The sequence below is a fragment of the Branchiostoma belcheri genome, unplaced genomic scaffold (genome assembly GCF_001625305.1).
Source record: "Branchiostoma belcheri isolate BF01 breed outbred unplaced genomic scaffold, Haploidv18h27 scaffold45, whole genome shotgun sequence".
Classification (NCBI taxonomy): Eukaryota; Metazoa; Chordata; class Leptocardii; order Amphioxiformes; family Branchiostomatidae; genus Branchiostoma; species Branchiostoma belcheri.
In genome coordinates, this window is record NW_017804076.1 from 758,341 (window position 1) to 771,446 (window position 13,106).

The window sequence follows — 13,106 nt, forward strand, 5'->3', positions numbered from 1 at the left end:
AAGGCCATAGGGACAAACCGTTTCACACCTCGGGGTGGTTCGCGGGAGCAACATGTATGTCTGACTCGCAGCTGTGAGCCGCCGGGAGGAGGTGATTTCGTTACGAAGTCGCGACAAAATGAAGAGAAAATCCCAGTTGTAGCCATGCAACAGTCTGCGTATTTCAAACTCACAGGACTTCATAAAAGAAACCTTGATAAACCCCAGAATGGCGGCAAATAAAAGCTGTGGATAGGTTTCAGACAGAAAGTTTATATCAACGCTAAGTACCCTCGGTGTAGTGCTAGTGCTAGACATATAATATATCATTCCTTGATCACACCCAGAAATATTCGGTAATATATAGATAGTTTGCTTTGTGGAAAAATCACTAATAGATCGGCTTGGTGTTCTGTGAGACAATTATTCTCATATGGAAATGTCCAGGACTCCTAGTCGACTATTAAACAAGAGCTAAGAAACGTATCATTTCATTTTTCTGTGAAATTTTCACAAGTTTCTTCTGGTGTATTCATATCATAACTCCATAATTCCCACCAGATGATATATCGAGGTGCATCCGGTGGAAGAAAATTCTTCTGACTTTTCTTCTCGCGGCTTACTTTTCAGACAACCCATGGAGGTAGAAGTATTTTTCTACCTCCATGGACAACCAGCCCTCCCACCCAACATCTGCTTGAAGAAAGCCGACCCCGTCGCCCTAGTTATTGGGCTGGCGCCGCTCTCATCTGCACATCAATGCCGGGTGGAAAACGTACGGTCCCCGATGTGTCGCCAGAGGGGCACCCTAGAGCCTCGTTGTGGCGCCCGTTGGCGCCCTGTCGTCGTTAGCCGGGGGATTAATCGGATCCAGGGGGTCATTATGGGGTTCGGGGAGCTAAATTGGAATCCATTTAACGACCATTTGTGCCATTTATAAACCCGCATATCAATTACAACATAAAATGACGGGTTACAATGCTACCGATCAGTGGTGAAATTTGTAAAGGGATCAACTTTTATTCCAATTACCAGGTATACAACTCGCGACAGGACACAGAAGTGGTGTTTTAAGTGTATTAAAAGCAGTAAGCTTTCAATGAGCTTTCAATCTATTGAAATTTAAGCTCTTTAGTGGTAAGACTTGAAAGCTCCTTTAGTGATATTAAAGACAGTTGTATCTTTGCTATACCTGGCTCCTCAATGTCACTAGTTCTCAAATCCTTATGACACATATATATTGCAACGATTGCACATATATTTACAGTTCCCTCCGAATGTAAACTACAGCGAATCTTTGATATTTTTTTTCATTTCAAAGTCTTCTCCTCACTGATATTTCCGTTCAACAACTTCATCTCATTTGTATTTCCTTTTACACTCTTCTCGTGTACTTTACTAGAAAAACACGATACCCCCGGACCCCTTGAACCTTTCAACCAGCTTCCGTGGCCCTTGATATACCTTCATTCAATTACGCTGCTTTTAAGAAGGGGTCGGCTTCGGTTAAGTGCTTTCTGGCGATGATATCTGGAGAGATATTGGCGTGTCCTTAACCTCTCTGATGACAATCAATGAAAAAGGTTGGTCGGTAGTTATTTCATTACAATGAGTGAAAGGATCGCACGCTCCTGAGGGAAATTACTTCGTGTGAAACGTATATCACTTCTTCGCTCTTAGAAAAAGAAACGAAGGGGAGAACTGAGGGAAAAAAGGAAAAGAAAGACCCCAGACCGAATAAGAAACGAAGCAAGAACTTACGGAAATAGAGACAGAAAAAGAAGAGCAAGAGAGCGAGAGAAGGATAGAGAATAAAAGATAAAAGAAAGCAGCTACATGTAACTCTCAGCAACCTACGCTATACATTCTGGGAGAAGTTGTTTGCATCCGCCTCTTTTGTGCACCCTTCAGTACTTTAAGTAACAAAGTTGATTAATAGTCGGTTGATTAGATGTTTTGGATGAATTCTGTAGAAAATAGAATTGAATTTACGACCATTTGACAGCAGAAAGTAAATCAGTGACATCACTAGGTGTGGGGGAGGCGGGGTTTTTGGAAACTAGTCCCCATACTTCGATTAAAAAACGCTTGGGTCCTGAGCCAGTTTCTTGGCTTGCAAATTCATATTGCTGGCATGAGAAGCATTCTTGTGCATAACTTTTTTATTAGTCCGCTCCCTGAATTATTTCGTACAGAACAAGTAAGGTACAGTCCACAGTACCTATCGCTTCAGGGCAACCGGACTCGGGTCAGTGCCCATCTTAAAAAAACTCATTGTTGTAAGATTGTAACTTACAAATTCCAGGATTTAAGGAGAAGTCGGACACTCCTAGCCTAAGGCAATGTTCTTCTTGCAGTTACGAGAGGCTGGCTCGTGTTGGCTTCTGTGCGTTTTTCGGCGATGACATGTACAACATTTGTTTGATAATAGACGAACATAACAAAAGTAGCCTTCGTTCAACAGGCTCTTCTCGTGAAGTCGATATGTTGCAACGGCTTTTAGCTGCATCGTACAGGTAATGAAAATCGTGTCTCTGTACCTCCCCATTGTACTACAGCAGTTAGTAAATACAACCAAGGAAACATTGAAAAGTAAAAGCCATATGTATTGGTCTCCAGACTAGTGATTAGTTCAGAGAAAAATAAAGTGAGTTATTGGCCCATAAAAATTTCGAAGAACACATTGTCGAAGATTTTTCTTATCGTTCAGCTCTATGAGCCCCTGTCTTCCCACGACTTCTTCCCGACCATTCCCCAACCAAGGTCGACGCTGGGTTGACCGGTTGGGAGTAGCCTGTAACCAGTTGATACCCGATGTTATCTCCAGTTCGCTCCTGTGCACAGTCGGCTGGCGCATACGACTAGTAGCCAACCTTGCCGACCAACTGCCAACCACAGATGACCTTGCTCACGACCAACTCCCAAGTTCCCCACCCCACCATGCCCTGTAGAAGGTCGGGAGACCATGGTCGGTCGGTTCTGTGTGACAGGGGTTTAGTAGGAGGAGGTTGTTGGCACGGCGCCTGTAACCGAGGATGCCAAGTGTCTTTTCAGGTGCAATTTTTCATCGACTCCCAGAACAAATTTGTGGCCCGGTGCCGGAGGGGCTGTAGACAGCTGGCACCTCTTCTCACAGGGAGACTTTACAGCCACTCAGTACCGATACACACCAACAAAGGGAAGACATACAAAGCAAAAGATAAGAAAGAAAGGGAAGGAGGGAAGAAGGAAGGAAAGAAGGACCGGGAAGGAAGGATCGGGAAGGATGGAAGGAAGGCAGGAAGGAGGGAAGAAAGGAAAGAAGGAAGAAAGGGAAGGGAAAGGAAAGGAAGGCAAAAAAAGGAGGGAGGAAGGAAGGAAGAAAGGACCGGGAAGGAAGGAAGGACGGGAAGGACTCAGGAAGGAAGGAAGGATGGAAGGAAGGAAGGAAGGAAAAGAGGAACAGCCACATTGCGAACTAGCAAGGAGATATAACCTCCTTGTTGCTAGTAAACTCGCACTTCCAGCAAACAGTTAAGAAACAAGAGCAATGAAACGTATTCAAGTCAGAAAAAAAGGGTCAATGTTAAGGTGTTAACCAAAGATTACTGTTTAACGTAATCTAGGAAGGAAGTTCTCCTCTCCACATATCTGCTTGGAGATGAGTGTATTCCAAATCTACTCACAGTCGAGTAAACCGTGTAAAGAGGGCGAGGTTTTAAATCACGATCATAAAACAGTTTAGTCCAGACAACAGCCAGCCTAAACACGGCGGAGGCTTGACCTTGGCTGACTCCACAGACGTACTTGTGGACACACGCCAAGGTCAGACAAGGTCGAACAATTCATTCTCGTATAGAGCCAAAAAAGAAAGAAAGCAGACAAAAGAAATAAATTTCAGTAAACGGACTTTCATCCTAACCTGCATGGGTGACACCCTATTAGTATACTGGTACCGGGGCTCCCATATTCACTCACTTGAATAGGGAGTATAGGAACCCCGGTTTAGAAACTGATGAGGATGGCACCTATAGGCTACTTTCTGCCAATCGGCATTGTAAATGTATTTGGTTCCAAGCAAGGACGTTTTGTAGAATGTCCTTGCATGTTCCAAGATAGATTCAGAAACGTGCTTTTAACAAAGCTAGGCGATTAAAACTTTCTAGTTACGGCGCGGTCGCATTCCGTCGTAGGTCGTACGGTACGATTTTGATGTCCTAGAATTTTCAAGCAGGCTGAGACAGACCCAATCACCGACAAGGATCTAAGACAGCCTTTTGCTTTTGTTTTGGTAACGAGAAAACTGATTTGGCGTTTAGAATTCAATGTAATAAAATAGAATAAAAACACACGTACGGTTATCACAAGACGAATGTTCTAAACTTGTGATCTTACGCCGATCTTGCGACCATGTGATCGGCAGCTCCTTTTTACAGAATAGAAAGCGTATTCATAACTCATTCACAAACATTCCATCGAAAAACATATCTGTTCCTTTATCTCTACAATAACTCTAAAGCGAGAAGTTGAATCTATGTAATGATAGTTAATTCTATTTTGTATATCTTTTCATCATGTTTTGTTTTGACCTGTAGTTAGCCCAGTGTGGCAAAAATGTGCAATAAAGGTTGTCATTCATTCGTTAATCTTTTGTGTATACCTTCACAACAATTGCCAGATGTATACGGTTCCAAATGTCTTGGTTCAGAAATAAGAGGATACAAAGTGACCCACACATCGCTCTCACTGGGAAACATCCACCCTAACACCCGGTTTACACGGCGACAAAATCCTTGCGTACGAAAATTGCGTACGCACGCGAGCGTACGTTCATTTCTGTTTATACAACGACAGGGAGAGCCAGAGGACTCCCGCTGCGCCCCGTCCCACACTATCGTGACCCCATTTTGACCTGCCGCCATGGACGTACTTGACAGCAGTTTTGTAGTTTGGTTGTAGTCTCCATGTCTCATGCAATGTCCTCATATACTTCCTTCTTTCTAACAGTCTCTATTTCGCTTTTCATCCTGTCGTTAATCCATACTCCAATTTGCGATGTTACGCCCATCCGACGTGCCCAGCGAACAGTCAGCAAAAAGCTTACTAAATCAAAACAATTGAAACAGAGAATTAAAGGGAACGGAAAACGAAATGAAACGCGGAGAATTGAACAAGTAAACACGGCGTGGCTGGTACAAACGTGGGAAAAGAATGGAATTTGCAACAAGAAAGGGGTTCTTTCCTGTTTTACATGAGGCTGGGAGGCACGGAGACTCCCCGCTGGGCGAGCCGCTGATCGTACGCCACCTCTAGAGGTGGCGTACGAAAATTGCGTACGAAAGTTGCGTACGCAAATTGGGGCCGGTTTACACGGAGGGAAAACCCTTGCGTACGCAATTTTCGTACGCAATTTCCGTACGCAATTTTCGTACGCAAGGATTTTGGCGCCGTGTAAACCGGGTGTAAGACGTCTACATCTCCGTCTTATTGTCCGACAGCCAAGAGAAGATTGAACTGGCGCCGTCTGAGGCGCCTCAGACCCTTGGCGCCTTCGTTTTCACAACTTGCTTTAACAATATGAATACCTGGTCGTCTTCATCTTCCATTATGCTGGTGTTCTGTCCTTCCTCAAAAGGGGCCTTAAGACCACGGGGTTGTCTAGATATACAGTAGTTTAATTGTAGCACATGTAATCCGACCTGCAAACGGATTTAGTATACATTAGAGCAGCAAGAAAGGCCGCAAAGTCTTTCTCAAGTTGTAGACATCTTCTGGAAACCACATAGACTTTCCTAGCGGTCTACGTTTGATTCTATAGCATGAGCGCGCTATTTTTTTCGCATAGAGAGCTGTATCAAGTGATAGCTGTATATAGCTAGCCTCTACCAGGCTTCAGGAAGCGGCAGAAAGAGTAGAAATTGACAGGTAACATGCCAAGGGAGTTGGTCTGCTAAAAAAATCTCCGAGCAGATCTTTCGGTGGGCGCAAAGACAGCATTCGTTGGTCACCCGAGATCTGCTTGGAGATTAGTTAAAGAGTACAGTTTGCTACTCTCCGAGCAGATCTTTCGGTGGCTGCAAAGACAGTCTGTATAATGTCCTTGGACAGTACTAGTAGTATCAAACTGGCCAGGTAGTATCTATTTGCATTTGCCAATTTGCAATTTTACCATCCGCTTCCCGACGCCTGGTAGAGGCTAGGCTGTACTCTCCAAGCAGATGTTTGGGTTTTGGGGTATTTTTGGCGTGTTTTGAGGTGAGGCTTTTTTCTGAAATTCATCGGGGTTTCTATCCACTGCAAAAAAGAAACCCCAATAAGAAAGCCTAAAAACACGCCAAAACTACCCCAAACCCAAACCTCTGCTTGGAGAGTATGGTTTTGTAAGGGACGGCTCGGACCTGTCAAAAGTGTTGTGACAGGGACAGATATGAAACCGATCGGGCGTGACCAGACTGACCGTCCTGCCGAACCCGACCCGCGGGCTGACAGACACATGTCAGCAGCTGACGCCGTGTTTTCCACACGTCGTGACTTGATGGATGGACGGGACAGCCGGGGATCGATTTATGCGTCCGTCAACACGACCTTGTTTTGTTTGTTTACCTTGGGAGCTGTTTGTTTAGTTTTGTTTGTGAACAAGATAACACCAAATTGAACAAATTGGTTCTTGTATTTTTGCTATGACTATAGGATGGGCGCTAAAAATTCTTGAGCCTGGATTTCTAGATGAGGACAATCAAATTATCCCAAATTGCATGTCTACTTCTAACGGCTAACTATGCGGTCGCATGTGACGTACGATTAAGATGTCGTCCAATTGCAAGCTCAAGTGTTGTCTATTTCTTCTTCTATCCCTCTTCGAATGCATATTTAAACCATATTTTTGCTTACCCACGTATACCAGTACAATATAACCTTATGCTGAGGTCACATTTCCAAACCAGGACCCGACCGGGCAGTCTTATGGAATAAAAAGTATGGTATGAAAGATAACAAAGCATAAAGAACTTGAAAAAATAATAATGGGAATTATTTGCGTATATTCTTGATATAAATTGATTTTTCGTTTATCCAAAGAGCCCGGCCGGGCCCCGGTTTGGAAATGTGACCTTAGCATTAGTGCATAGCTCAGCCCTTAGAAGGGTGACAGTTAAAATGTTCTTGCATGTGGAAGGCGAACCTACCCGTGGATCGGTAATCAAACCCAGACCACCTGTCCCCGGGTCCCGCGACCTTGACAGTGACGACAGGGATGTCCTTGACTGCTGCTGAGTGACTAGATAAAGATCAACACTGTGGTGAAGGGTCAGGGTGTTTCCAATCTGCAAGCAGATGTTGGGTGGTAAAACGGGACGACCTGGACGTTTTCTTTATCTGACCGCCCTTTGCCGTAACACCCTAGCTTCGCAGGCACGCGGCGCTGCGGCAGCTGGCTACATTAAACCGATCGACTTGTTACACCTAACCCTTAAACATATGTCTAGACATTGATTAAAGCTATCTAATGATAATGCCCCTACTGTAATTGGTGACAGCGAGTTCCACTCTACGATAGTTCTAGGAAATGATGAATTCTTGAACACCTCAATCCCTGGTTGATAACTCTGGTACTTGAATGCATGGCTATTTCTTGTTCTCTTCTGGGCTGGTATTAGGTACTTAGTAGTCGGGACGTCCACCAGTTTATTAGTTTTCGCTGAGAGTAGAAGAGAAATTCCACTAGTCAAAAGAAGGCAGTCAGAAACGTTTTTCTAAAGCTTCCCTCGCTACATCTGCTTTGAGGCTGCAACATGAAATGCTAGCATGTACGTAGAATTGCAGATTAAAACTTTTCCTCATTTCAAGGCCATGGCCGTCTGTGGCCCATTAAACACTGAGTGGCCGACATACAAGACACTTCAACATCATAGAGCCACGGACTCAAAAGCTTGTCAGGGGACTGCTAATGGTCCGAAACGGAGCGGTATCTTTTTGCCACTGAATATTCGATCAGATGAAATGCTTTAGTCAGTGAAACACACATCATAGCTTGAAAGACATGCCTAGGTGAGAAAAAAAGAGGTAGAAAAAACGATGAATATGAACAATACACTACATCTACTTGACGATTCGGAACTAAGAATTAAACGTATCTTTTGACAACGCCTCAGGTGTGAAGCCTGTAGTATGGTGCTACATTTTTCTTTCAAGTTGTCGGTATGACATAGCAGAGTTAACTACTACTACTACCTGTTAATATTGTGATTTTATTTTATCTAGCAAAACTAGGTATTTTGATATCCATGTTTGTATTTCCCCATCAATTCCTCCCAAACCCTTGATCCCAGACCATATCAAGTGGTCCTTCAAATTTCAGCAACTTATCCAAATCACTCAAGTGGTGTTTAATACACAATTGCAGGTGGAAGGGTGGGGGCCTGGACCTGTCAGAGGGACCTTTGATAGGGACAAAAAAAAAATTTCACGTCTCTCAGTGGCCAATGTGCAGATGTTGTCACATTGGCGCACCAAATCTGTAGGGTGTTTTTAGTACACAGTTAGACAGAATAGCCTAAGAGGCTCGGTCATTCCACCGTACAGGGAGGGAAGTCGTGTAAAGACTAAAGTGCCTTTCCTAAGGGCACAACGTCCGGCCACGGTGAGTATCGAACCTGGGACCTGTTGGTTCAGAGTCCAATGCTCTGACCGTTGCGCCACCGACGCCACAATATATTTATAGGGACAGGTCACTGAATATTTGGAATGGGCCAAAATGTCTAGCTGGAGTTTGCTTGTCAACTTAGTGTGCAAAATGTACTACTTTAACAGAAATTCGATTTAATTCTAACTTTAGGATGCTAAAAGGAGGACCTGTGTTTGGGGAGAGCCACATCATATGCATTTCAAACAACCCACGACATCTTTTGGAAAAGAGTAGGGACATGCCCTGGTGTACAATGAATGGTGAAATTACATGTACAAATGTACTACTATCTGGAAGTTGGTGATTCACTAACTGGTGAACCCCCGTCCAGCCTTGTATTAGCCACACAGTGATTTACATGTACATGTACATCATCACACTTGCATATTCCTGGTATTGTGAAATCTATGTAACAGTAATGGAGATGCTAATAAACAAACAAAGTTTTTTGGGAACACAAATATGGGACAAAAGGAAGAAAGTCATTGAAAAACTTCAAAGACTACAAATAAATCTTACTCTATCTGACACAGAATCAAGTTCTCATTTTTCAATGAACTTTTAATACAACTATAGAATGCATCTTAATAGTACCTTTGAAGAAACATGCAATAATGGAGTTAGACCAAGTTTATTAATAAGCAAGTTATGATGATGCATCCGTTAGGTTAATTGCTTGTTTACATGTAAGTATGTCCAGGCATTGGGTATAGGTAGTTTATATGCTTGATAAAATTTGAAACATCTGACCATTTTGTTTTCAATTTTCTTGCAATATATCTACGCAATAGATCTATGCCTTATGGAAGATAAACAGTTCATTTCCTTAGTATGCAGAAATCTTAAAAGGAAAAAAAACTCATGTAAAATACTATATCTATCCCTAATATTAAAAAACAACAACACTACGCTATTCCAATAGATTAGTTTAGTTAAAGCTATTTACATCTTGTCTAGAACAGTTGTAGACTTGCCAATAGAACATCTGAATATTTTTCCAAAGAATGGAAGAGAGAGTGCAAAGAAAGCTTCTGTCAAAAGTTCAGTCGATGACGATGACGTTCTGGTTCTGTGTTGAGCACATCAGATAGCGATTGATTGGCTGGACCTGGTAACTTGATACGCTGTCCAGAATCCAGTCCCTTGTCACGGATAAAACTCCGTACCGGCGGTAAAACACTGAAGAAATGACAGAAAATCAGATTATGGTTGTTTACGGTTTACATAACACAAAACGTGTCCAAATGTGATATGTGACGATACTATCCGCAGCTATGACGTACAAATTAACTTTTCGCTTTTATGCAAGCACATCTAACCCCCAGTTTCGGGGAAAAAAAAGACATTAAACTGGATAGATGTCTGCCATTTTCTCCCTTCAAAAATTGACTGCTCTGCCAAACTATGGCTGCAAAAGATCTATTTGACATGCAACAGCTGTGTTCACATTGATTTTTACCAGTTTCCCTCCATAGATGAAATCTCTCTTCTTTTGAAATATTGGGCAATGATAAATAACCTGTTGCTAACAGCTTGCTGCAAATCAATAGTTATTGGGTGCCTGTTGTAATCCTATTGCAAAATCTGCGAAATACATGTGTGGATGTCGGTTCAATCAACTTTGATTTAGAAGCATTTTACACTGTTACTTTGTCCCCAGAGGAAGCTAGAATTGCCCTAACCATTGTTTTACACCACATCATGCAATGCTTTTAAAACTTAATTGTTACAGTAAGGCCATGTTGATTTGATTATATGGATGACATCCTTTGGGAGCCCCAAAACTGATGCGCGCGTGCGAATAAAAAAAAGTTTTGCAAAAAAAAAGTTGCTTTCACTATGAAATCTACGTGGTCATGAAGGTTGAACAAATGGCACAGAATATGTTATGGCGAATAATCTACTCTTCGAATTCATTTCTTTACATTTTTGTCTTTTTTCATTTGATTTTGGCATTCTACGACATTGGTATAGTTTCTAAATGTTTTCCTTGCAACTAATGGTATATTTTTGCTCATTTAGCAACTTTTTTGCACGATTTACAGTGTGGTTGAAAACTTTTTTTTTTTGAAACGGCCGAAAATTCATGCGCGCGCGGATGTCATCCATATAATCAAATCAACATGGCCTAAGGTATACTTGAGCCTTTGTTTTATTTAAACAAACATGTTCTCCTATCTTACTATTGTAGTCTTCTTCTGTGAGTTGGTTGGCATCTACCTGACTCACAATCAAGGGTTTCTGCAAGAAAATGAAAAAAAAAACAGTATTTAATATTCTTACTGATAAAATATACAGTTTTCTTTTTTGTGGGTTGGTTAGCAATCTGTAGAAAGATATTTTATAGTAAAATAATGTAGCTATTATACAGTTATATCATTCTGCATTCATAAATGTTGCAGAAGTTGGAATGCAATTCTAAACGTTATTTTGATAATTTTAACATATTCTGATACAACCAAATTGGCTTCCAAGTATGACAGGTTAGAACTACAAACTCTAATGATAATGCTACTGCTTGTTTTCATAGCTAGTATGTATTATCCTGTAGTGTTTCGCTGTAAGATTTCAAATTCATGACATTTGCATGTATATCTTGACAAGTGAACTACCTTTGGGACTACAGTGTGTAAGACCCTGTTCATACCAGACTTACATTTAGCGGTTTCAATCGGTTTTTCAAAAACTGGTTTTTATTTAACCTGGTGTGAACGCAAATTAACCGGTTTTTAGGGGTTTATATCCGATTTAGAGCTCCCGAGGTGGTTTTTGAAGGGTTTTTGAGGGGTTTTTCCACCGAAAAACCTGGTCTGAACGCTAAGGGTTTATTGAACCGGTTTTTGCGTCATAATTCCGGAGTCACGGGGTCAGCATCCTGGCCGTGTGCGACCTCCAAGCTTTTTTGATCGCGTTGTTTTGACCACTTTGAGTTCCTTTCTACTGTTTTCCATGGTTTTTCTTCATTTTACGATGGAATCAGCATACGCAACATGTTCGGCGGCGGGACGCTCCTGATACTTATTTTTGGTGAGCAGGAGACCCGAGTCGCCGCATTCGAAAAAAAACGGGGGGGGGGGGGGCTCTACCCAAACAAAAATGTTGGAGGAGCCTAGTTTCTCAAAGATAAAGGATCAGTGCCGCAGTATATTAAAGGTATATGAAGAACCTGAAGACGGCATACAAGAAGGCGACAACAATTGGAAGGATATTGGGAGGAACGGATATTCAAACTGCAGTCATGGCAGATTAATTGGACATTCACCGGACAGGATTTTTACAAAACCGGTTATGAAAAGTCTGGTATGAACGCTAAGGGTTTTAGCCGGGTTTTCCTCCGCTAATTATTTAGCGGTTTAAACCGGTTTATAAAAGTCTGGTATGAACGGGATCTAAGAATATACATGTATCCTGTCCTTTCAGTGTACATTTTCCACAGACTGGGGTTATCTGGGGTGAAATACTTGGGTATGAACAAACCATCCAGACTGTGGGACCAGAATCGGTTTTTAAGCTCTCAGCGGTGGTCTGAAGCCACTTATACTCTGTCAAGGACCCTGCTCTTTTGTGAACCTACTGTGGTGGCTGTTAAGGGCTATTCCATCCTGGAATTTCAGGAGGGGTGGTTAGGACTAGTTTTTTAGTCTCTATCAATGGTCATTATGCATTAAAATGCCCTTAATGTAAGACCTACTTCACTTGAAGAAAAACAATTCTGGGCCATCAAAACTTTTCAAGATGTATAGACCCAACTCAACAGTTTTCCTCCTAATACATTTGTACTGGCAACTTAAATACTATGAAAACATGATAATACTTTATATCATTTGTGAGGATATGAACAAATGGAGCCCCATAAATCCCTGCATATATAACGTTACATTTGTAAAAAGCATCAAATCTCAACAATGGACATGGGACCTGTTTTATAGTACAAGAAAGGTATAAGGCTGCAGCAGGTAAAAATACATACATATACACTTGGCCAGTGGGGCTATTTCGTGTGTCTAATATATATGTGTTTTCTTTTTTTTCAAACAAAAGAAATGATTGTATACAGGATGAGAACAGAAACACCAACTCACCTTGTCATGAGGAAACATGTGGGGTTCCTTGATAACAGTGCCCCCACACAGCTCAACCATGAACTGCAGGTCATCTGACAGAAATAAATGTTTTATATGGTAAGTGTGATAAACTTATGAAGGGTTTTCGAGGGGTTTATCTAATAGTCAAAGTAAGTAACATTTCTGCATCAATTTTCAAGATGAGAAACTTGATTCATAAATGTACAAAAATGCACGGGGAGACTTGCTTTTTAAAAAAATATTGCATTTACACAGGCCTAAATAAAAAAAAGTGACAAGATGAAGAAAAAAAAATGAAGTACCTCTGGTGAGTGCAGTGAACTTCCCATAGATGCAGATCTCATAGTTAGACAAGAGCAGCTGTTGAGAGACAAACATAA

At 41.8% G+C, this 13,106-nt stretch overlaps 1 protein-coding gene across 1 annotated transcript in view; it reads right to left on the reverse strand.

Moving 5' to 3' along the window:
* Window positions 1-8,801: 8,801 nt before the first annotated feature.
* The window catches only part of LOC109478690 (serine/arginine repetitive matrix protein 2-like), a 32,251-nt gene continuing 27,946 nt past the window's right edge, over window positions 8,802-13,106 (reverse strand). Inside the window, 4 exon segments of the mRNA XM_019780358.1 lie at window positions 8,802-9,820; window positions 10,825-10,882; window positions 12,724-12,797; window positions 13,029-13,086. Coding sequence (XP_019635917.1) covers window positions 9,684-9,820; window positions 10,825-10,882; window positions 12,724-12,797; window positions 13,029-13,086 — 327 coding nt within the window. The 3' untranslated portion in view covers window positions 8,802-9,683.